This window comes from Heptranchias perlo, chromosome 14 (genome assembly GCF_035084215.1).
Source record: "Heptranchias perlo isolate sHepPer1 chromosome 14, sHepPer1.hap1, whole genome shotgun sequence".
Classification (NCBI taxonomy): Eukaryota; Metazoa; Chordata; class Chondrichthyes; order Hexanchiformes; family Hexanchidae; genus Heptranchias; species Heptranchias perlo.
This window is the reverse complement of record NC_090338.1, coordinates 4,801,763-4,825,312: the sequence shown is the minus strand read 5'-3', so window position 1 is coordinate 4,825,312 and position 23,550 is coordinate 4,801,763. Positions and strand designations below refer to the sequence as shown.

The 23,550-nt window shown below is 55.9% G+C and overlaps 1 protein-coding gene across 1 annotated transcript in view; it reads left to right on the top strand.

The window, feature by feature from the left end:
* LOC137332271 (platelet-derived growth factor receptor beta-like) overlaps window positions 1-20,152 on the top strand; it is a 104,806-nt gene extending 84,654 nt beyond the window's left edge. Inside the window, exons 18-23 of the mRNA XM_067995977.1 lie at window positions 1,711-1,833; window positions 6,146-6,257; window positions 8,319-8,418; window positions 8,737-8,842; window positions 16,198-16,466; window positions 19,297-20,152. Coding sequence (XP_067852078.1) covers window positions 1,711-1,833; window positions 6,146-6,257; window positions 8,319-8,418; window positions 8,737-8,842; window positions 16,198-16,466; window positions 19,297-19,432 — 846 coding nt within the window. The 3' untranslated portion in view covers window positions 19,433-20,152. The remainder of the gene's footprint in view (window positions 1-1,710; window positions 1,834-6,145; window positions 6,258-8,318; window positions 8,419-8,736; window positions 8,843-16,197; window positions 16,467-19,296) is intronic.
* Window positions 20,153-23,550: the final 3,398 nt, after the last annotated feature.

Sequence of the window (23,550 nt, the reverse complement as noted above, 5' to 3'; positions counted from 1 at the left end):
TATTTCCCCAAAATAGCATCCAACACCTAGGGAGCTGATACAACATCGCCCCCTTTCCCCCAGCGTTGACTGGAGGGTTCCACTGTTCCCCCAATCTTAATATTAGGGTGCAGTGTATCCTTGTGGGTCACTTACAGCCAATCAGATCAACCAATTCAAATATCCCCCACTCTGGGACCTGTCCCATCAATTCCTGACTCATGTCACTGGGTTCCTGGAGGATTATTGTTGAGTTGTGATTAAATTGATGTTTGGTAGAATCATAGAATGATTCAGCACAGAAGGAGGCCATTCAGCCCATCGTGCCTGTGCTGGCTCTTTGAAAGAGCTATCCAATTAGTCCCACTCCCCTGCTCTTTCTCCGTAGCCCTGCAATTTTCTCCCCTTCAAGTATTTATCCAATTCCTGTTTTGAAAGTTATTATTGAATCTGCTTCCACCGCCCTTTCAGGCAGAGCATTCCAGATCATCACAACTCGCTGAGTAAAAAAATGTTTCCTCATAGAATCATAGAATGGTTACAGCACAGAAGGAGGCCATTCGGCCCATCGAGCCCATCTCCCCTCTGGTTCTTTTGCCAATTATCTTAAATCTGTGTCCTCTGGTTACCGACCCTCCTGCCACTAGAAACAGTTTCTCCTTATTTACTCTATCAAAATCCTTCATGATTTTGAACATCTCTATCAAATCTCCTCTTAACCTTCTCTGATCCAAGGAGAACAACCCCAGCTTCTTCAGTCTCTCCACATAACTGAAGTCCCTCATCCCTGGCGCCATATAAATACTGTGGCTACGAGAGCAGGTCAGAGGCTGGGTATTCTGCCACGAGTGACTCACCTCCTGACTCCCCAAAGCCTTTCCACCATCTACAAGGCACAAGTCAGGAGTGTGATGGAATACTCTCCACTTGCCTGGATGAGTGCAGCTCCAACAACACTCAAGAAGCTCAACACCATCCAGGACAAAGCAGCCCGCTTGATTGGCACCCCATCCACCACCCTAAACATTCACTCCCTTCACCACCGGTGCACAGTGGCTGCAGTGTGTACCATCCACAGGATGCACTGCAGCAACTCGCCAAGGCTTCTTCGACAGCGCCTCCCAAACCCGCGACCTCTACCACCTAGAAGGACAAGGGCAGCAGGCACATGGGAACAACACCACCTGCACGTTCCCCTCCAAGTCACACACCATCCCGACTTGGAAATATATCACCGTTCCTTCATCGTCGCTGGGTCAAAATCCTGGAACTCCCTTCCTAACAGCACTGTGGGAGAACCTTCACCACTGCAGCAGTTCAAGAAGGCTGCTCACCACCACCTTCTCAAGGGGCAATTAGGGATGGGCAATAAATGCCGGCCTTGCCAGCGACGCCCACATCCCATGAATGAATAATTAAAAAAAACTCTGGTAAATCTCCTCTGCACCCTCTCTAAGGCCTTCACATCCTTCCTAAAGTGTGTTGCCCAGAATTGGACACAAAACTCCACCTAAGGTCTAACCCGTGTTTTATAAAGGTTTAGCATAACTTCCTTGCTTTTGTACTCTATGCCTCTATTAATAAAGCCCAGGATCCCATTTGCTTTTTTAACAGCTTTCTCAACCTGCCCTGCCACCTTTAATGATTTGTGTACATATACCCCCAGGCCTCTCTGTTCCTGCACCCCCTTTAAAATTATACCATTTAGTTTATATTGTTTTGTTTTGACAGTGTGTTCATCGAGATTTAGCAGCAAGAAACGTGCTGATCTGTGAGGGAAAGCTGGCTAAAATCTGTGACTTTGGGTTAGCGCGAGACATAATGAACGACTCCAATTATATCTCGAGAGGGAGTGTGAGTATCTCGATTTATGTATAAAAATCTACGACCTGATTGGGGCAGATTTTCAACTTGGCTTGTTTTCAATGGAGATAAAAATCAGACGGTTTCTGTAGCGGCCGATCGATGTGGGCGATGTGTTGATCACCTGACCCTTTCATCTCCCTCTCGATCTGCCTGTTGCTTCGATCGATCGATCGTCTGTCGCTTTATCTGATCGGTATTTTTGATTATAGTGCTGCAGTGAGGCGATTGGTTTTCAGCTCCCATTGTGGGTCCCTCTCCATTCCCCCTCCATTCTGCCATTTTATCCACTCTGCTCCCCTCCCTTCAACCTCCCCCCCCAGGCCACACTCTCTGTCTGTCTCTCCCCCTCCCCCCAGGCCACACTCTCTGTCTGTCTCTCCCCCTCCCCCCAGGCCACACTCTCTGTCTCTCTCCCCCTCCCCCCAGGCCACACTCTCTGTCTCTCTCCCCCTCCCCCCAGGCCACACTCTCTGTCTCTCTCCCCCTCCCCCCAGGCCACACTCTCTGTCTCTCTCCCCCTCCCCCCAGGCCACACTCTCTGTCTCTCTCCCCCTCCCCCCAGGCCACACTCTCTGTCTCTCTCCCCCTCCCCCCAGGCCACACTCTCTGTCTCTCTCCCCCTCCCCCCAGGCCACACTCTCTGTCTCTCTCCCCCTCCCCCCAGGCCACACTCTCTGTCTCTCCCCCTCCCCCAGGCCACACTCTCTGTCTCTCTCCCCCTCCCCCAGGCCACACTCTCTGTCTCTCTCCCCCTCCCCCCAGGCCACACTCTCTGTCTCTCTCCCCCTCCCCCCAGGCCACACTCTCTGTCTCTCTCCCCCTCCCCCCAGGCCACACTCTCTGTCTCTCCCCCTCCCCCCAGGCCACACTCTCTGTCTCTCTCCCCCTCCCCCCAGGCCACACTCTCTGTCTCTCTCCCCCTCCCCCCAGGCCACACTCTCTGTCTCTCCCCCTCCCCCAGGCCACACTCTCTGTCTCTCTCCCCCTCCCCCAGGCCACACTCTCTGTCTCTCTCCCCCTCCCCCCAGGCCACACTCTCTGTCTCTCTTCCCCTCCCCCCAGGCCACACTCTCTGTGTCTCCCCCTCCCCCCAGGCCACACTCTCTGTCTCTCTCCCCCTCCCCCCAGGCCACACTCTCTGTCTCTCTCCCCCTCCCCCCAGGCCACACTCTCTGTCTCTCCCCCTCCCCCAGGCCTCACTCTCTGTCTCTCTCCCCCTACCCCCAGGCCACACTCTCTGTCTCTCTCCCCCTACCCCCAGGCCACACTCTCTGTCTCTCTCCCCCTCCCCCCAGGCCACACTCTCTGTCTCTCTCCCCCTCCCCCCAGGCCACACTCTCTGTCTCTCTCCCCCTCCCCCCAGGCCACACTCTCTGTCTCTCTCCCCCTCCCCCCAGGCCACACTCTCTGTCTCTCTCCCCCTCCCCCCAGGCCACACTCTCTGTCTCTCTCCCCCTCCCCCCAGGCCACACTCTCTGTCTCTCTCCCCCTCCCCCCAGGCCACACTCTCTGTCTCTCTCCCCCTCCCCCCAGGCCACACTCTCTGTCTCTCTCCCCCTCCCCCCAGGCCACACTCTCTGTCTCTCTCCCCCTCCCCCCAGGCCACACTCTCTGTCTCTCTCCCCCTCCCCCCAGGCCACACTCTCTGTCTCTCTCCCCCTCCCCCCAGGCCACACTCTCTGTCTCTCTCCCCCTCCCCCCAGGCCACACTCTCTGTCTCTCTCCCCCTCCCCCCAGGCCACACTCTCTGTCTCTCTCCCCCTCCCCCCAGGCCACACTCTCTGTCTCTCCCCCTCCCCCCAGGCCACACTCTCTGTCTCTCTCCCCCTCCCCCCAGGCCTCACTCTCTGTCTCTCTCCCCCTACCCCCAGGCCACACTCTCTGTCTCTCTCCCCCTACCCCCAGGCCACACTCTCTGTCTCTCTCCCCCTCCCCCCAGGCCACACTCTCTGTCTCTCTCCCCCTCCCCCCAGGCCACACTCTCTGTCTCTCCCCCTCCCCCCAGGCCACACTCTCTGTCTCTCCCCCTCCCCCCAGGCCACACTCTCTGTCTCTCCCCCTCCCCCCAGGCCACACTCTCTGTCTCTCTCCCCCTCCCCCAGGCCACACTCTCTGTCTCTCCCCCTCCCCCATATTTGCCCCGAATTCTGCAGATCGGTTCCGAAGTAAGTATGACACTTACAGGCAGTGTGCCCAAGACTTTTAATATATTATTATAAATCGATCAGTTGGGGACAAGTCACAATAGTTGTCCTTTTTTCAATGCAAATGGTGGTATATGGGTATCAAAATCATGAATGTTCTTCTTCTCTCTCGGGATGTGGGCATCGCTGGCAAGGCCGGCATTTATTGCCCATCCTCCATTTGCCCTGAGAAGGTGGTGGTGGGCCTTCTTGAACTGATGCTAGCGGGTTTGATACACGTCAGAGGGCAGTTAAGAGTCAACCACATCGGTTTGGAACTGGGGGTCACATGTTGCTTTGTATTTCCAGATCTTTTTTAAACTGAATTCAAATTCTCAATCTGCCGCGGTGGGATTTGAACTCACATTCTCTGGATTATTATTCCAAGGCTCTGAATTATTAGTCCAGTAACATAACCACTCACAGAACTAGCCGCGCCTCTAGCCAAGCTGTTCCAGTACAGCTACGACACTGGCATCTACCCGACAATGTGGAAAGTTGCCCAGGTATGTCCTGTCCACAAAAAGCAGGACAAATCCAATCCGGCCAATTACTGCCCCATCAGTCTACTCTCAATCATCAGCAAAGTGATGGAAGGTGTCGTCGACAGTGCTATCAAGCGGCACTTACTCACCAATAACCTGCTCACCGATGCTCAGTTTGGGTTCCGCCAGGACCACTCGGCTCCAGACCTCATTACAGCCTTGGTCCAAACATGGACAAAAGAGCTGAATTCCAGAGGTGAGGTGAGAGTGACTGCCCTTGACATCAAGGCAGCATTTGACCGAGTGTGGCACCAAGGAGCCCAAGTAAAATTGAAGTCAATGGGAATGAGGGGGAAAACTGTCCAGTGGCTGGAGTCATACCTAGCACAAAGGAAGATGGTAGTGGTTGTTGGAGGCCAATCATCTCAGCCCCAGGACATTGCTGCAGGAGTTCCTTAGGGCAGTGTCCTAGGTTCAACTATCTTCAGCTGCTTCATCAATGACCTTCCCTCCATCATAAGGTCAGAAATGGGGATGTTCGCTGATGATTGCACAGTGTTCAGTTCCATTCGCAACCCCTCAGATAATGAAGCAGTCCCAGCCCGCATGCAGCAAGACCTGGACAACATCCAGGCTTGGGCTGATAAGTGGCAAGTAGCATTCGTGCCAGACAAGTGCCAGGCAATGATCATCTCCAACAAGGGAGAGTCTAACCCACCTCCCTTTGACATTCAACGGCATTACCATCGCTGAATCCCCCACCATCAACATCCTGGGGGTCACCATTGACCAGAAACTTAACTGGACCAGCCGTATAAATACTGTGGCTACAAGAGCAGGTCAGAGGCTGGGTATTCTGCGCCGAGTGACTCCCCAAAGCCTTTCCACCATCTACAAGACACATGGATTGCAGCGGTTCAAGAAAGCGGCTCACCACCACCTTCTCAAGGGCAATTAGGGATGGGCAATAAATGCCGGCCTCGCCAGCGACGCCCACATCCCGTGAACAAATGAAAAAACAACCACCAGACCCCTTCGGGGACGCGCACACGCACACTCACACATACACACTGGGTAGCACTCTTGCCTCTGAATCAGAAGGTTGTGGGCTCAAGTCCTGCTCCAGGGATTTGAGCCCATAATCCAGGCTGACACTCCCAGTGCCAGTACTGAAGGAGTGCTGCACTGTCGGAGGTGTCGTCCTTTGGATGAAAAGTTAAACTGAGGCCCTGTCTGCCCCTTCAGGTGGACGTAAAAGATGCCATTGCACTATTTCAAAGAAGAGCAGGGGAGTTCTCCCCGGTGTTTCAGTCAATATTTATCCCTCAACCAGCCTCACTAAAACAGATGATCTAATCATTTATTTCATTGCTATTTGTGGGATCTTGCTGTGCGCAAATTGGCTGCCACGTTTCCCCACCTTACAACAGTGACTACTTTTCAAAAGTACCTCATCGGCTGTGAAGCATTTAGGGACGTCCTGAGGTTGTGAAAGGTGCTATAGAAATGCAAGTTGCTTATTTCTTTATAGTTAGAATTACAATTTTGTTGCACTTAACACACGGAGCAGATTAACCACAAGTAGTTTAAACGGTGACACTGTTAGTAACTATTAACTGATCTGGTTCCTAGACATTCTTGCCCCTGAAGTGGATGGCTCCTGAGAGCATCTTCAATAATCTGTACACCACACTGAGCGACGTCTGGTCCTACGCCGTGTTGCTCTGGGAAATCTTCACACTCGGTAAGGAATGTCCAATCATCTCTCTTCCCTCTCTGACTTTCTTCATCACCGCGGGCGCTTCAGGGATTGGACGGTTGCTTAAATTGGGAGGGAAATTCAGGGCAGTTTTGCAAGCGGAGACCAGGCAAACGGCATGGGAAAAGAGGAGCCTTCGACATGTTAAGAATAGTCCTGTTTTAATAAGGCCCTTTCACTCGCTGCATGGAGTCGGAGATAACCCTACCTCTGCTGAAGCCCTCAGCCATGCCTTTGTTACCTCTAGACTCGACTATTTCAATGTTCTTCTGGCCGGCCTCTCACTTTCCATCCTCCGTAAACTTCAGCTCATCCAAAACTCTGCTGCCCATATCCTAATTCGCACCAAGTCCCATTCACCCATCGCCCCCCTATGTTCGCTGACCTACATTGGCTCCCGATCCGGGAACGCCTCAATTTTAAAATTCTCATCCTTGTGTTCAAATCCCTCCATGGTCTTGCCCCTCCCTATCTCTGTAATCTCCTCCAGCCCTACAACCCTCCGAGATCTCTGCACTCCTCCAATTCTGGCCTCTTGCGCATCCCCGATTTCAATCGCTCCACCATTGGCGGCCGTGCCTTCAGCTGCCTGGGCCCTAAGCTCTGAAATTCCATCTCTAAACCTCTCCGCCTCTCTCTCCTCCTTTAAGACGCTCCTTAAAACCTACCTCTTTGGCCAAGCTCTTGGTCACCTGTCCTAACATCTCCTTATGTGACTCGGTGTCAAATGTTGTTTGATAATCGCTCCTGTGAAGCGCCTTGGGCCGTTTTACTCTGTTAAAGGCACTATATAAGTGCGAGTTCATACCAACGGTGGGAAACATGGTGGAGGGGGAAGCATGTCTGATGGGCTGATGTGGAACCTGGTGGTGAAACCAGCCTGCGAGAGGGCCAGGGACACATTCCCGAGTCGCATTCTGCCTCCGGCCACCCCCCGAGATCTACCGATCGATCGATGGGGGGAGAGGCAGAAATGCCGAGCCCATCTTTCCATCTTTCTCCATCTTGGCAATGACCCGGCACTCCCCCCTGCTGGCCTTCGCTATCGGCACATGTACCTAACACACCCCATTACAGGCCCTCAAAGCGCTGGTGACCACCCAGGCTCTCCTGAGGCACTCAACGGCTGTCAAAGGCTTTCAAAGGGGCCTGAATTGGTTGTCAGCCGTGGCTCAGTGGGTAGCACTCTCACCTCTGAGTCAAAAGGTCATGGGTTCAAGCCCCACTCCAGAGACCTGGGCACAAAATCCAGGCCGACATTCCCAGTGTAGTACTGAGGGGGTGCTGCACTGTCTGGAGGTGCCGTCTTTCGCATGAGACAATAAACCGAGGCCCCGTCTGTCCCTCTCAGGTGAATGTAAAAGATCCTACGGCCACTATTCCAGGAGGAGCAGGAGAGCTCTTCCCGGTGTCCTGGGCCGATATTTATCCCCCGACCAACATCACTAAAAAAACAGATTACCTGGTCATTTATCTGTTTGTGGGATCTTGCTGTGCGCAAATTGGCTGCCGCGTTTCCTACATTACAACCGTGACTATGTTTCAAAAAAGTACTGAATTGTCTAGGAGTAGGGGGCACAGTCTAAAAATTAGAGCCAGACCTTTCAGGAGCGAGATTAGAAAACATTTCTACACACAAAGGGTGGTAGAAGTTTGGAACTCTCTTCTGCAAACGGCAATTGATACTCGCTCAATTGCTAAATTTAAATCTGAGATAGATAGCTTTTTGGCAACCAAAGGTATTAAGGGATATGGGCCAAAGGCAGGTATATGGAGTTAGATCACAGATCAGCCATGATCTTATAAAATGGCGGAGCAGGCACGAGGGGCTGAATGGCCTACTCCTGTTCCTATGTCTGTAAAGGTTGTGAGGTCGTGAAAGGCGCTATATAAATGCAAGTTTGTTCTTTTTGAATCAGCTCTGAAGACAGGAGGGAGGGATGAGTAGGCCAGGCAGGTGTGTCTGAGCTCGGCATGTGAGCTCTGCCGTTTGATCCCTGACTAAACTTATCTTGTTTGATCTTTCTTTCCTCCTTCCACGTCAAGGCGGGACCCCCTATCCGGAGCTTCCTGTCAACGACCAATTCTACAATGCCATAAGGTGTGGGTACCGCATGCCCAAGCCTCAGTACGCCTCTGATCCAATGTGAGTAATGGCAGGAGCAGCGGATATGGAGGAGCAAGACTGTTGATCACTCTTGAAAAGGGGCAAGGGCCCAGAGGCAAGGGGAGGCCCTCGGGGTGAAATGTGTTGGAGGAGAAAGATAATTGGGTAAATCGAGGAGGAGTGATTGGGTGACGTCAAGCTCCAATTTTGAAAAGCTTGTAGATTGGAGGCGGAGGTGGAGGGGGAGGGCGGGGAGACGGAGGACGGGGAGGAGCCCCATAGTTTGGAGGGAAAATGACTTAGAATCTTTCCTGTAGGCCTACTTTGCAATAAGCTGTGTTTGAAATTGTGTTGCAGATATGGAATCATGCAAAAATGTTGGAATGATGAATTTGAGAAACGACCTTCTTTCTCAAGCTTAGTGATGTCCATGGGGAATCTTCTCTCTGAGAGCTACAAGAAGGTAAAAATAGTGTTGAATGAAATAGAGATTTTATTCTAATTACCCCCTCCCCCAACTCCTTTATTGGTAGCTGGGAGCAGCTCCAACAACACTCAAGAAGCTCGACACCATCCAGGGCAGATCAGCCCGTTTGATTGGCACCCCATCCGTCACCTTAAACACCCACTCTCTCCACCACCGGCTGCAGTGTGTACCATCCACAGGATGGTGATTTGTATATTCGGAGACCTTGCAGGTAACACCTGTCTGTCTGCACACTGATTGCCTTGGCAACGGGCAGTTGAAAAAACTGTCTGTGATCACCAAGCATTGTTCTGTGATTTATAAATGCGATTTCATTTCGAAGATTTCATTTCCACATCGTTCACCTGAGGAAGGAGGAAGCCTCCGAAAGCTTGTGAATTTAAAATAAAATTGCTGGACTATAACTTGGTGTTGTAAAATTGTTTACAATTGTCAACCCCAGTCCATCACCGGCATCTCCACATCATCCACAGGATGCATTGCAGAAAGGATTCTCCGACAGCACCTCCCAAACCCCGTGACCTTCACCACCTAGAAGGACAAGAGCAGCAGGTGCATGGGAACAACACCACCTGCACGTTCCCCTCCAAGTCACACACCATCCCGACTTGGAAATATATCGGCCGTTCCTTCATCGTCGCTGGGTCAAAATCCTGGAACTCCCGACCTAACAGCACTGTGGGAGAACCTTCACCACACGGACTGCAGCGGTTCAAGAAGGCGGCTCACCACCACCTTCTCAAGGGGCAACTGGTGATGGGCAATAAACGCCGGCCTCGCCAGCGACGCCCACATCCCGAGAATGTATTTTTAAAAACAGTCCAAAACAAGAGAGACTGGACTTCAAAACTTAGTAGTCAGTCATCTCTTCCTGTCCCTTCCCAACTCATTTCTTGAACACAACGATTGATTCTAATTCCTCAGTTGTCTCCCTCCACCACCCAGCTGCCCTACAGTACCTCATCCAAGAGGTGTGAGACTCGACAGAGAATTTTGGTGGGCATTCAACTGCATGGAGCATCACAGTCACACCCGATCCTGTCCTCGTCCATTGTCCACTTGCACTCACCTTCCAGCCGAATTCCTCAGATGTCGTGTGTCCACCCCACCTCGTGTTTCCTTTCCCAGTTCACCTACCCTCTTCTTTCCTGGGTACTATTCCACGGGCAGCAGGAATATGCGGCAGTGGTCGACCACTTGGGGTAAGAACCTTGGTATCTGGTAAAAGATGCAGCAATTGAGCTCCAGGTGACCTCTTTCCAGGAAGGCCTCTTCGTTCCCTCATTGATGCCCAAATTGTGTTAATCCTCCCCCCGGGATCAGCCTATCAGTTTAAGGTGGGCCCCACTCCCACCAGCTTTGAGTACGATAGCCACCTTCTCAGTACGTTGGGAACATAGGAACAGCAGGAGGCCATTCAGCCCCTCGAGCCTGTCCTGCCATTCTGTTAGATTGTGGCTGATCTGTATCTACCCGCCTTGGTTAAATAACCCTTAATACCCTTTCCTAACAAAAATCTATCAATCTCAGTTTTGATATTTTCAATTGACCCCCAGCCTCAACAACTTTTGGGGGGAGAGAGTTCCAGATTCCCACTCCCCTTTGTGTGAAGAAGTGCTTCCTGACATCACCCCTGAACGGCCTGGCTCTAATTTTAAGGTTCTGCCCCCTTGTTCTGGACTCCCCCCACCAGAGGAAATAGTTTCTCTCTATCTACCCTATCAACTCCTTTAATCATCTTAAACACCTCGATTAGATCACCCCTTAATCTTCTATACTCGAGGGAATACAAGCCCAGTCTGTGCAACCTGTCCTCGTAATTTAACCCTTTAAGCCCCGGTATCATTCTGTTGAATCTGCGCTGCACCCTCTCCAAGGCCAGTATATCCCTCCTGAGGTGCAGTGCCCAGAACGGCGGGGTCTTAGAGGCGGGAATTCCAGCAGATACTCTCATCCTTTAGTCACGCCTTCCCTCTTCCCCTCCGCCCCCCCCCCCCCCACCGTGTCACCAGCAAAGGGTGGGCTTTCTGATCTCAGTTGGGTGGGTCATGTGGGGAGGTTGAGGATGGGGTACTACAATTTGGCCTCTGTGTCTCTAGGAATCAGCCAGAGCTTCCACTAGTGTGGCCCCTGCTCCAAACTGTGGAGCTACGATCTAATAGAATGGTGGAAGAGGCTCGAGGGGTTGAATGGCCTCCTGCTGTTCCTATGTCCCCAACGTACTGAGAAGGTGGGTGTATTGTACTTAAAGCTGGCGGAGGTGGGGCCCACCTGAAAACTGATGGGCCGATTCGGACCAAGGGCCTGGGGGGAGGATTAACACAATTTGGGCATCAATGAGCGAAGGAAAAGGCCCTTCTGGAAAGGGGTCACCTGGAGCTCAATTGCTGCATCTTTTACTGGATGCCAAAGTTCTTAACCCAAGGGGTCACCCACTGCCGCATATTCCTGTCCTCCCCACCTAGCGGGTGCCCCCTCCCTCCCCAGCTGTGCCTATAGTGACGCCCCCTCCCTCCCCAGCTGTGCCTATAGTGACACCCCCTCCCTCCCCAGCTGTGCCTATAGTGACACCCCCTCCCTCCCCAGCTGTGCCTATAGTGGCGCCCCCTCCCTCCCCAGCTGTGCCTATAGTGGCGCCCCCTCCCTCCCCAGCTGTGCCTATACTGGCGCCCCCTCCCTCCCCAGCTGTGCCTATAGTGGCGCCCCCTCCCTCCCCAGCTGTGCCTATAGTGGCGCCCCCTCCCTCCCCAGCTGTGAATATACTGGAGCCCCCTCCCTCCCCAGCTGTGAATATACTGGAGCCCCCTCCCTCCCCAGCTGTGCCTATAGTGGCGCCCCCTCCCTCCCCAGCTGTGCCTATAGTGGCGCCCCCTCCCTCCCCAGCTGTGAATATACTGGAGCCCCCTCCCTCCCCAGCTGTGAATATACTGGAGCCCCCTCCCTCCCCAGCTGTGCCTATACTGGCGCTCCCTCCCTCCCCAGCTGTGCCTATAGTGGCGCCCCCTCCCTCCCCAGCTGTGCCTATACTGGCGCCCCCTCCCGCCCCAGCTGTGCCTATAGTGACACCCCCTCCCTCCCCAGCTGTGCCTATAGTGGCGCCCCCTCCCTCCCCAGCTGTGCCTATAGTGACGCCCCCTCCCTCTCCAGCTGTGCCGATAGTGGCGCCCCCTCCCTCCCCAGCTGTGCCTATACTGGCGCCCCCTCCCTCCCCAGCTGTGCCTATAGTGGCGCCCCCTCCCTCCCCAGCTGTGCCTATACTGGAGCCCCCTCCCTCCCCAGCTGTGCCTATAGTGGCGCCCCCTCCCTCCCCAGCTGTGCCTATAGTGACGCCCCCTCCCTCCCCAGCTGTGCCTATAGTGGCGCCCCCTCCCTCCCCAGCTGTGCCTACACTGGCGCCCCCTCCCTCCCCAGCTGTGCCTATACTGGAGCCCCCTCCCTCCCCAGCTGTGAATATAGTGGCGCCCCCTCCCTCCCCAGCTGTGCCTATACTGGCGCCCCCTCCCTCCCCAGCTGTGCCTATACTGGAGCCCCCTCCCTCCCCAGCTGTGAATATACTGGCGCCCCCTCCCTCCCCAGCTGTGCCTATAGTGACACCCCCTCCCTCCCCAGCTGTGCCTATAGTGACACCCCCTCCCTCCCCAGCTGTGCCTATAGTGACGCCCCCTCCCTCCCCAGCTGTGCCTATACTGGCGCCCCCTCCCTCCCCAGCTGTGCCTATAGTGGCGCCCCCTCCCTCCCCAGCTGTGCCTATAGTGACGCCCCCTCCCTCTCCAGCTGTGCCTATACTGGCGCCCCCTCCCTCCCCAGCTGTGCCTATAGTGACGCCCCCTCCCTCTCCAGCTGTGCCTATACTGGCGCCCCCTCCCTCCCCAGCTGTGCCTATAGTGACGCCCCCTCCCTCCCCAGCTGTGCCTATACTGGCGCCCCCTCCCTCCCCAGCTGTGCCTATAGTGGCGCCCCCTCCCTCCCCAGCTGTGCCTATAGTGACGCCCCCTCCCTCCCCAGCTGTGCCTATACTGGCGCTCCCTCCCTCCCCAGCTGTGCCTATAGTGACGCCCCCTCCCTCCCCAGCTGTGCCTATAGTGACGCCCCCTCCCTCCCCAGCTGTGCCTATAGTGACGCCCCCTCCCTCCCCAGCTGTGCCTATACTGGCGCCCCCTCCCTCCCCAGCTGTGCCTATAGTGACGCCCCCTCCCTCCCCAGCTGTGCCTATAGTGACGCCCCCTCCCTCCCCAGCTGTGCCTATACTGGCGCCCCCTCCCTCCCCAGCTGTGAATATACTGGCGCCCCCTCCCTCCCCAGCTGTGCCTATAGTGACGCCCCCTCCCTCCCCAGCTGTGCCTATACTGGCGCCCCCTCCCTCCCCAGCTGTGAATATAGTGACGCCCCCTCCCTCCCCAGCTGTGCCTATACTGGCGCCCCCTCCCTCCCCAGCTGTGCCTATACTGGCGCCCCCTCCCTCCCCAGCTGTGAATATAGTGACACCCCCTCCCTCCCCAGCTGTGCCTATAGTGACGCCCCCTCCCTCCCCAGCTGTGCCTATACTGGCGCCCCCTCCCTCCCCAGCTGTGCCTATACTGGCGCCCCCTCCCTCCCCAGCTGTGCCTATAGTGGCGCCCCCTCCCTCCCCAGCTGTGAATATACTGGCGCCCCCTCCCTCCCCAGCTGTGAATATACTGGCGCCCCCTCCCTCCCCAGCTGTGCCTATACTGGCGCCCCCTCCCTCCCCAGCTGTGCCTATAGTGACGCCCCCTCCCTCCCCAGCTGTGCCTATACTGGCGCCCCCTCCCTCCCCAGCTGTGAATATACTGGCGCCCCCTCCCTCCCCAGCTGTGCCTATACTGGAGCCCCCTCCCTCCCCAGCTGTGCCTATAGTGGCGCCCCCTCCCTCCCCAGCTGTGCCTATAGTGGCGCCCCCTCCCTCCCCAGCTGTGCCTATAGTGACGCCCCCTCCCTCCCCAGCTGTGCCTATACTGGCGCCCCCTCCCTCCCCAGCTGTGCCTATAGTGACGCCCCCTCCCTCTCCAGCTGTGAATATAGTGACGCCCCCTCCCTCCCCAGCTGTGCCTATACTGGAGCCCCCTCCCTCCCCAGCTGTGAATATAGTGACGCCCCCTCCCTCCCCAGCTGTGCCTATACTGGAGCCCCCTCCCTCCCCAGCTGTGCCTATACTGGCGCCCCCTCCCTCCCCAGCTGTGCCTATAGTGACGCCCCCTCCCTCCCCAGCTGTGCCTATACTGGCGCCCCCTCCCTCCCCAGCTGTGAATATAGTGACGCCCCCTCCCTCCCCAGCTGTGCCTATAGTGACGCCCCCTCCCTCTCCAGCTGTGCCTATACTGGAGCCCCCTCCCTCCCCAGCTGTGCCTATACTGGCGCCCCCTCCCTCCCCAGCTGTGCCTATAGTGACACCCCCTCCCTCCCCAGCTGTGCCTATAGTGACGCCCCCTCCCTCCCCAGCTGTGCCTATAGTGACGCCCCCTCCCTCTCCAGCTGTGCCTATACTGGAGCCCCCTCCCTCCCCAGCTGTGCCTATACTGGCGCCCCCTCCCTCCCCAGCTGTGCCTATACTGGCGCCCCCTCCCTCCCCAGCTGTGCCTATACTGGCGCCCCCTCCCTCCCCAGCTGTGCCTATAGTGGCGCCCCCTCCCTCCCCAGCTGTGCCTATAGTGACGCCCCCTCCCTCCCCAGCTGTGCCTATACTGGCGCCCCCTCCCTCCCCAGCTGTGCCTATAGTGGCGCCCCCTCCCTCCCCAGCTGTGCCTATAGTGACGCCCCCTCCCTCTCCAGCTGTGCCTATAGTGACGCCCCCTCCCTCCCCAGCTGTGCCTATAGTGACGCCCCCTCCCTCCCCAGCTGTGCCTATAGTGGCGCCCCCTCCCTCCCCAGCTGTGCCTATAGTGACACCCCCTCCCTCCCCAGCTGTGCCTATAGTGACGCCCCCTCCCTCCCCAGCTGTGCCTATAGTGGCGCCCCCTCCCTCCCCAGCTGTGCCTATAGTGACACCCCCTCCCTCCCCAGCTGTGCCTATAGTGACACCCCCTCCCTCCCCAGCTGTGCCTATAGTGACACCCCCTCCCTCCCCAGCTGTGCCTATAGTGGCGCCCCCTCCCTCCCCAGCTGTGCCTATAGTGACGCCCCCTCCCTCCCCAGCTGTGCCTATACTGGCGCCCCCTCCCTCCCCAGCTGTGCCTATACTGGCGCCCCCTCCCTCCCCAGCTGTGCCTATAGTGACGCCCCCTCCCTCTCCAGCTGTGAATATAGTGACGCCCCCTCCCTCCCCAGCTGTGCCTATACTGGCGCCCCCTCCCTCCCCAGCTGTGCCTATAGTGACGCCCCCTCCCTCTCCAGCTGTGAATATAGTGACGCCCCCTCCCTCCCCAGCTGTGCCTATACTGGCGCCCCCTCCCTCCCCAGCTGTGAATATAGTGACGCCCCCTCCCTCCCCAGCTGTGCCTATACTGGAGCCCCCTCCCTCCCCAGCTGTGCCTATACTGGCGCCCCCCTCCCTCCCCAGCTGTGCCTATACTGGCGCCCCCTCCCTCCCCAGCTGTGCCTATAGTGACGCCCCCTCCCTCCCCAGCTGTGCCTATACTGGCGCCCCCTCCCTCCCCAGCTGTGAATATAGTGACACCCCCTCCCTCCCCAGCTGTGCCTATAGTGACGCCCCCTCCCTCCCCAGCTGTGCCTATAGTGACGCCCCCTCCCTCCCCAGCTGTGCCTATACTGGCGCCCCCTCCCTCCCCAGCTGTGAATATAGTGACGCCCCCTCCCTCCCCAGCTGTGCCTATAGTGACGCCCCCTCCCTCCCCAGCTGTGCCTATAGTGACGCCCCCTCCCTCCCCAGCTGTGCCTATAGTGACGCCCCCTCCCTCTCCAGCTGTGCCTATACTGGAGCCCCCTCCCTCCCCAGCTGTGCCTATACTGGCGCCCCCTCCCTCCCCAGCTGTGCCTATAGTGACACCCCCTCCCTCCCCAGCTGTGCCTATAGTGACGCCCCCTCCCTCCCCAGCTGTGCCTATAGTGACGCCCCCTCCCTCCCCAGCTGTGCCTATAGTGACGCCCCCTCCCTCCCCAGCTGTGCCTATAGTGACGCCCCCTTTCCTCCCCAGCTGTGCCTATAGTGACACCCCCTCCCTCTCCAGCTGTGCCTATACTGGCGCCCCCTCCCTGCCAGTTCTGAACAGGTCAGTTACGTAAGATAACGACAAGACAGAAGTGCTGCTCTTGTATTTGTCGGTGAAGCGGGGGTGGAACTTTTTAGGCCCACGTGCGTCTTAAGTTGTTGATTTTGTTTTTTGTTTTGTTCCCCCCCCCCCCCCCCCCCCCTTTAGAAATACGCCCAGGTTAGCCAGGACTTCCTGAAGAGCGATCACCCTGCGATGTCTCGGAACAGACGCAAGTTCCACCAGGTGGTCGATGACGACGCCAATGTGATCTACTCCAACTGCACGCACCCTGCAGGCACGGCCGTCCTGCCCAACGGTACCGACAACGGTTACATCATCCCGTTACCAGACCCAGACCCCAGCGAGGAACCGGCAGACACCCCCGGTCCGACCAAGAACGTCCCGGGCGAACCCACGGCTGGGACCAGGCCCAGGTACAGCACCGAGCCAATGTCCCGCCGCTCAACAAACTCCCCATAAACTTCGAGCCTTTAAGCCAGATCGGCATCTTTTTCCCGGGTTTCTCCTCTCTGTTCTGAATGTGAATAAGAAAGGAAAGGACTTGCTATTTACACAGCACCTTTCACAACCTCAGGACGTCCCAAAGAGCTTTATCGCCAGTGAAGTACTTTTTTTGAAGTGTGGTCACTGTTGTAATGTAGGAAACGCGGCAGCCAATTTGCGCACAGCAAGATCCCACAAACAGCATGATGACCAGATAATCTGTTTTTTAGTGATGTTGGTTGAGGGATAAATATTAGCCAGAACTCCCCTTCTTCGAATAGTGGCCCTGGGATCTTTTACATCCACTTGAAACAGGCAGTCGGGGCCTCGGTTTAACATCTCATCCGAAAGACGGCACCTCTGACAGTGCAGCGCTCCCTCGGTACTGCACCGGGAGTGTCGGCCTGGAATTACGTGCTGAAGTCTCTGGAGTGGGACTTGAACCCACGACCTTCTGACTCAGAGGTGAGAGTGCTGCCCGCTGAGATTTAGTTCCATTGAAATCAACTGCGTGAAAGTAATTCTCAGCAGGAGTCACTGGGATGGCGAACAGCAGCGGGAACCTTGGCTGGTTTCGTTTCCCCTTTCTAGCCCATGAGTATTAAAGCCAATGCTATTACTGGCCCAACTAAGATCAGCGAACTCAGCGCAGACCGGGGATGTACCTGGTTAACGGGAGACTTAAGAGAGGTGTTCAAAATTAGGAAGGGCTTTGATAGAGTAAATGAGGAGAAACTGTTTCCACTGGCAGGGGGGTCGGTAACCAGAGGACACAGATTGAAGGTAATTGGGAAAAGAACCAGAGGGGAGATGAGGAGGAGTTTTTTTTTGCGCAGCGAGTTGTTCTGATCTGGAATGCGCTGCCTGAAAGGGCGGTGGAAGCAGATTCAATAATAATTTTCAAAAGGGAATTGGATAAAGGGGGAAAGTTTGCAGGGCTATGGGGAAAGGGCAGGGGGAGCGAGACTAATTGGATATCTCTTTCAAAGAGCCGGTACAGACACGATGGGCCAAATGGCCTCCTTCTGTGTTGCAAGATTCTATGATTCCTGGCCTGTTTGGCTCAGTAGCATACAAGGGGAGTGGGTTTTTTTTGTTCTCGGGATGTGGGTGTCGTTGGTGAGGCCGGTATTTATTGCCCATCCCTAGTTGCCCTGAGAAGATGGTGGTGGGCCGTCTTGAACCGCTGGTAGCGGGTTTGATACAACTGAGGGGCTCGCTGGGCCACTTCAGAGGGCAGTTAAGTCAACCACGTTAGTGTGTGGACTGGAGTCACCTATAGGCCCAGACCAGGTAAGGGCGGCAGGTTTCCTTCCCTAAAGGACATCGGTGAACCAGTTGGGTTTTTACGACAATCCGACAGTTTCACGGTCACTTTTACTGATAAACAGCCTTTTTATTTCCAGATTTTTTTTTTAAAAACTGAAATCAAATTCTCAAACAGCCCTTGTTGGGATTTCACATTCTCCGGATCACTAGTCCAGCAAAATAACCAATGCAGTGCCCTACCCCCGGTGTAATGTCTCTTCAGTATTCACCATCGAGGTTTATACATCAAGAAAGTTAACTTGGGGTTGTAATGTGGAACTGGATCTCAGGGTCAGTGATTGGCTTCAGGAGCACTGGGAAGAAAATTGGAGGTGGAAGGTTAAACTCATCATTGAAATCCTACAATCAGTCAGGAAGAACTTTACTTACAATGACCGTGATACCCAGGTTTAATTGCACCACAAAATATTTTAATATTCTGAAATTTTAGCAAAATCATTCCAAGAGGAGATGAATTAAGGTTTGGTGGATTTAGAGTGGATGTTGCAGGGATAGGTACAGACTGAGATCATGAAACACTCATGGGACACGGGGCTGAGAAGGGGGTGGGGCATGTTCTCTATATAGAGCAGGAGGCCAGGGTTGAATAGTGAGATGTGAATATGGATGAATATTCTGGAGTTTTGCTCAATTACATTTGGGGATTGGGGAGTATTTATACTGAATGTTCCCTCAAGAGATTAAATGGGTGGGGAGAGTCCATGATAGGGGAGAGTGTACATGGGCTGTGGGAGGAGATTAAATGGGTGGGGAGAGCCCATGATAGGGGAGGGTGTACATGGGGTGTGGGAGGAGATTAAATGGGTGGGGAGAGTCCGTGATAGGGGAGGGTGTACACGGGCTGTGGGAGGAGATTAAATGGGTGGGGAGAGCCCATGATAGGGGAGGGTGTACATGGGGTGTGGGAGGAGATTAAATGGGTGGGGAGAGTCTGTGATAGGGGAGGGTGTACACGGGCTGTGGGAGGAGATTGAATTGGTGGGGAGAGCCCATGATAGGGGAGGGTGTACATGGGGTGTGGGAGGAGATTAAATGGGTGGGTAGAGTCCGTGATAGGGGAGGGTGTACATGGGCTGTGGGAGGAGCAGGAATGATCAGGAGAATGGTCTGTTATTATGCCTCCAATTTAAGATTGAACAGAGGTACGTTCTACAAACTCATTAAGCGCTTGTCGGATATTATTTCAGTCAGTAATTTCTAGCCTCCAATATTTTATTGTGATGGTTTGATTATTTCAGCCTCACCTAACCAATGCTCCCTGATTGATCTCGCCTTGTCTCTTTTTTTTGTAAGCTTGGTGATGTCCTACATTGTCGTTCTTGGCCCTTCACCTGAACTTTTAAAAAAAAAAGCCCCATTATCTCCATGAATGAATGCGAGGTATTATTGAGATGTGCTCTCTCTCTCTCTCTCTCTCTGTTTTCTGTTCAGTTCCCTTGTGTGTCGGGTGAACGGAGCTCCGGTCGACCCCAGCGTTTCTGCGCAGGTGGCGGAAGATTGCAAAGAGCTTGAGACGAGCGCTGAATTCGAACCTAACCTGCCCGACGTGGAGGACAGCTTCCTGTGACCTTCACCTTCTGGAACTGGACTCGCCGTTGGCGTTTCAGAACTTCCTCCGAATTTTCAACTCCGTGTAAAAGCACGACCCTCGTGAAAGAGGAAGAGGGGAAGCTGAATTCCGATTAATTAAACACATCATCTGGGTCGTCCAGAACAGTTCCCACGGGAAATCAGGGCATGTAAAATGTCGGGATATTAATGTGAAAATCTTCATGACGTAAAGAATCCCGATATAAACACGTCCGTTATCCACTGACAAGGGGTTAGATTCGAAAATGTGCATCTGTATCTGGGGGAAAGGTGGTCACTGATTTCATGTTTAATTTGCTGAACATGAAATTGTCGCTGGAATGGGATTTTTTTATTGAAGTCTCAACGTAGGATGAGGATTTCCAGTTCCCTGCGATGCACGCTCTCCTCCTCCCTGCGATGCACGCTCTCCTCCTCCCTGCGATCACGCTCTCCTCCTCCTCCCTGCGATGCACGCTCTCCTCCTCCCTGCGATGCACGCTCTCCTCCTCCCTGCGATGCACGCTCTCCTCCTCCCTGCGATCACGCTCTCCTCCTCCTCCCTGCGATGCACGCTCTCCTCCTCCCTGCGATGCACGCTCTCCTCCTCCCTGCGATGCACGCTCTCCTCCTCCCTGCGATGCACGCTCTCCTCCTCCCTGCGATGCACGCTCTCCTCCTCCCTGCGATGCACGCTCTCCTCCTCCCTGCGATCACGCTCTCCTCCTCCTCCCTGCGATGCACGCTCTCCTCCTCCCTGCGATGCACGCTCTCCCTCCTCCTCCCTGCGATCACGCTCTTCCTCCTCCTCCCTGCGATCACGCTCTCCTCCTCCTCCCTGCGATCACGCTCTTCCTCCTCCTCCCTGCGATCACGCTCTCCTCCTCCCTGCGATCACGCTCTCCTCCTCCCTGCGATCACGCTCTCCTCCTCCCTGCGATCACGCTCTCCTCCTCCCTGCGATCACGCTCTCCTCCTCCCTGCGATGCACGCTCTCCTCCTCCTCCTCCCTGCGATCACGCTCTCCTCCTCCCTGCGATCACGCTCTCCTCCTCCCTGCGATCACGCTCTCCTCCTCCCTGCGATCACGCTCTCCTCCTCCCTGCGATCACGCTCTCCTCCTCCCTGCGATCACACTCTTCCTCCTCCTCCCTGCGATCACGCTCTCCTCCTCCCTGCGATCACGCTCTCCTCCTCCCTGCGATCACGCTCTTCCTCCTCCTCCCTGCGATCACGCTCTCCTCCTCCCTGCGATCACGCTCTTCCTCCTCCTCCCTGCGATCACGCTCTCCTCCTCCCTGCGATCACGCTCTCCTCCTCCCTGCGATCACGCTCTCCTCCTCCCTGCGATCACGCTCTCCTCCTCCCTGCGATCACGCTCTCCTCCTCCCTGCGATCACGCTCTTCCTCCTCCTCCCTGCGATCACGCTCTCCTCCTCCTCCCTGCGATCACGCTCTCCTCCTCCCTGCGATCACGCTCTCCTCCTCCCTGCGATGCACGCTCTCCTCCTCCCTGCGATCACGCTCTCCTCCTCCTCCCTGCGATCACGCTCTCCTCCTCCCTGCGATCACGCTCCTCCTCCTCCTCCCTGCGATCACGCTCTCCTCCTCCCTGCGATGCACGCTCTCCTCCTCCCTGCGATCACGCTCTCCCTCCTCCTCCCTGCGAGCACGCTCTCCTCCTCCCTGCGAGCACGCTCTCCTCCTCCCTGCGATCACGCTCTCCTCCTCCTCCCTGCGATCACGCTCTCCTCCTCCCTGCGATGCACGCTCTCCTCCTCCCTGCGATGCACGCTCTCCTCCTCCCTGCGATGCACGCTCTCCTCCTCCCTGCGATCACGCTCTCCTCCTCCTCCCTGCGATCACGCTCTCCTCCTCCCTGCGATCACGCTCTCCTCCTCCCTGCGATCACGCTCTCCTCCTCCCTGCGATCACGCTCTCCTCCTCCCTGCGATCACGCTCTCCTCCTCCCTGCGATCACGCTCTCCTCCTCCTCCCTGCGATGCACGCTCTCCTCCTCCTCCTCCCTGCGATCACGCTCTCCTCCTCCCTGCGATCACGCTCTTCCTCCTCCTCCCTGCGATCACGCTCTCCTCCTCCCTGCGATCACGCTCTTCCTCCTCCTCCCTGCGATCACGCTCTTCCTCCTCCTCCCTGCGATCACGCTCTTCCTCCTCCTCCCTGCGATCACGCTCTTCCTCCTCCTCCCTGCGATCACGCTCTCCTCCTCCCTGCGATGCACGCTCTCCTCCTCCTCCTCCCTGCGATCACGCTCTCCTCCCTGCGATCACGCTCTCCTCCTCCCTGCGATCACGCTCTCCTCCTCCCTGCGATCACGCTCTTCCTCCTCCTCCCTGCGATCACGCTCTCCTCCTCCCTGCGATGCACGCTCTCCTCCTCCTCCTCCCTGCGATCACGCTCTCCTCCCTGCGATCACGCTCTCCTCCTCCCTGCGATCACGCTCTCCCTCCTCCTCCCTGCGATCACGCTCTTCCTCCTCCTCCCTGCGATCACGCTCTTCCTCCTCCTCCCTGCGATCACGCTCTCCTCCTCCTCCCTGCGATCACGCTCTCCCTCCTCCTCCCTGCGATCACGCTCTCCTCCTCCCTGCGATCACGCTCTTCCTCCTCCTCCCTGCGATCACGCTCTTCCTCCTCCTCCCTGCGATCACGCTCTTCCTCCTCCTCCCTGCGATCACGCTCTCCCTCCTCCTCCCTGCGATCACGCTCTCCTCCTCCCTGCGATCACGCTCTTCCTCCTCCTCCCTGCGATCACGCTCTTCCTCCTCCTCCCTGCGATCACGCTCTCCTCCTCCCTGCGATCACGCTCTTCCTCCTCCCTGCGATCACGCTCTCCCTCCTCCTCCCTGCGATCACGCTCTTCCTCCTCCTCCCTGCGATCACGCTCTTCCTCCTCCTCCCTGCGATCACGCTCTCCTCCTCCTCCCTGCGATCACGCTCTCCCTCCTCCTCCCTGCGATCACGCTCTCCTCCTCCCTGCGATCACGCTCTTCCTCCTCCTCCCTGCGATCACGCTCTTCCTCCTCCTCCCTGCGATCACGCTCTTCCTCCTCCTCCCTGCGATCACGCTCTCCCTCCTCCTCCCTGCGATCACGCTCTCCTCCTCCCTGCGATCACGCTCTTCCTCCTCCTCCCTGCGATCACGCTCTTCCTCCTCCTCCCTGCGATCACGCTCTCCTCCTCCCTGCGATCACGCTCTTCCTCCTCCTCCCTGCGATCACGCTCTTCCTCCTCCTCCCTGCGATCACGCTCTTCCTCCTCCTCCCTGCGATCACGCTCTCCTCCTCCCTGCGATCACGCTCTCCTCCTCCCTGCGATGCACGCTCTTTTGCCTCCTCCCTCCAGTCTCACTATGTTGAAATCGAGATTCATCGCACCGTCTCCAAGATCCATTGCACCGTCTCCCACTCTCTAACTCATCCTTTCCCCTCTCAGTCTTCCTTCCAAACTGTGGAACTCTTCACCTCCCTCGGTCTCCCCTCCAAATTGTGGACCTCCTCACCTCCGTCAGTCTTCACCTCTTCCTACAATCTACGAGCTTTTAAAACCCAAGCTTGGCATCAACTAAGCTTTGTACCTTGGCTAACCTCCCTCTCTGTTGGTGTCCTGTGCTATGGAGCTCGAGTCTTCTTCGAGAATTTCTCAGTCTTAAAAGAAAGAGGGCTACGGATGCTGAGTCTTTGAATATGTTCAAGGCTGAGATAAGAGATATTTGGACTCTGGGAGAATGAAGGAATATGGGGATCAGGCAGGAAAGTGGAGTTGAGGTTGAAGATCAGCCATGATCTTATTGAATGGCGGAGCAGGCTCGAGGGGCCGTATGGCCTGCTCCCGCTCCTATTTCTTATGTTCTTAACTCCGGATGCATTACGATTTTTCTTGGGTTTGGGATCGAGAGAATCTGAACTTGGTGTGGGGAAACGTGGCATTGAATTGGAATGCTCATCCTACATTAAGATATGTGTAACAAAGCCCAGAGTGGCAGTATGGAGGGAGGCACTGTACCATAAAGGCTACTATACCTCTGCGCCATTGACATGAATGGAAAAAATTATTTTGGGACCATTTAAGTGTACGGTAGCAACTTGCTTTCAGG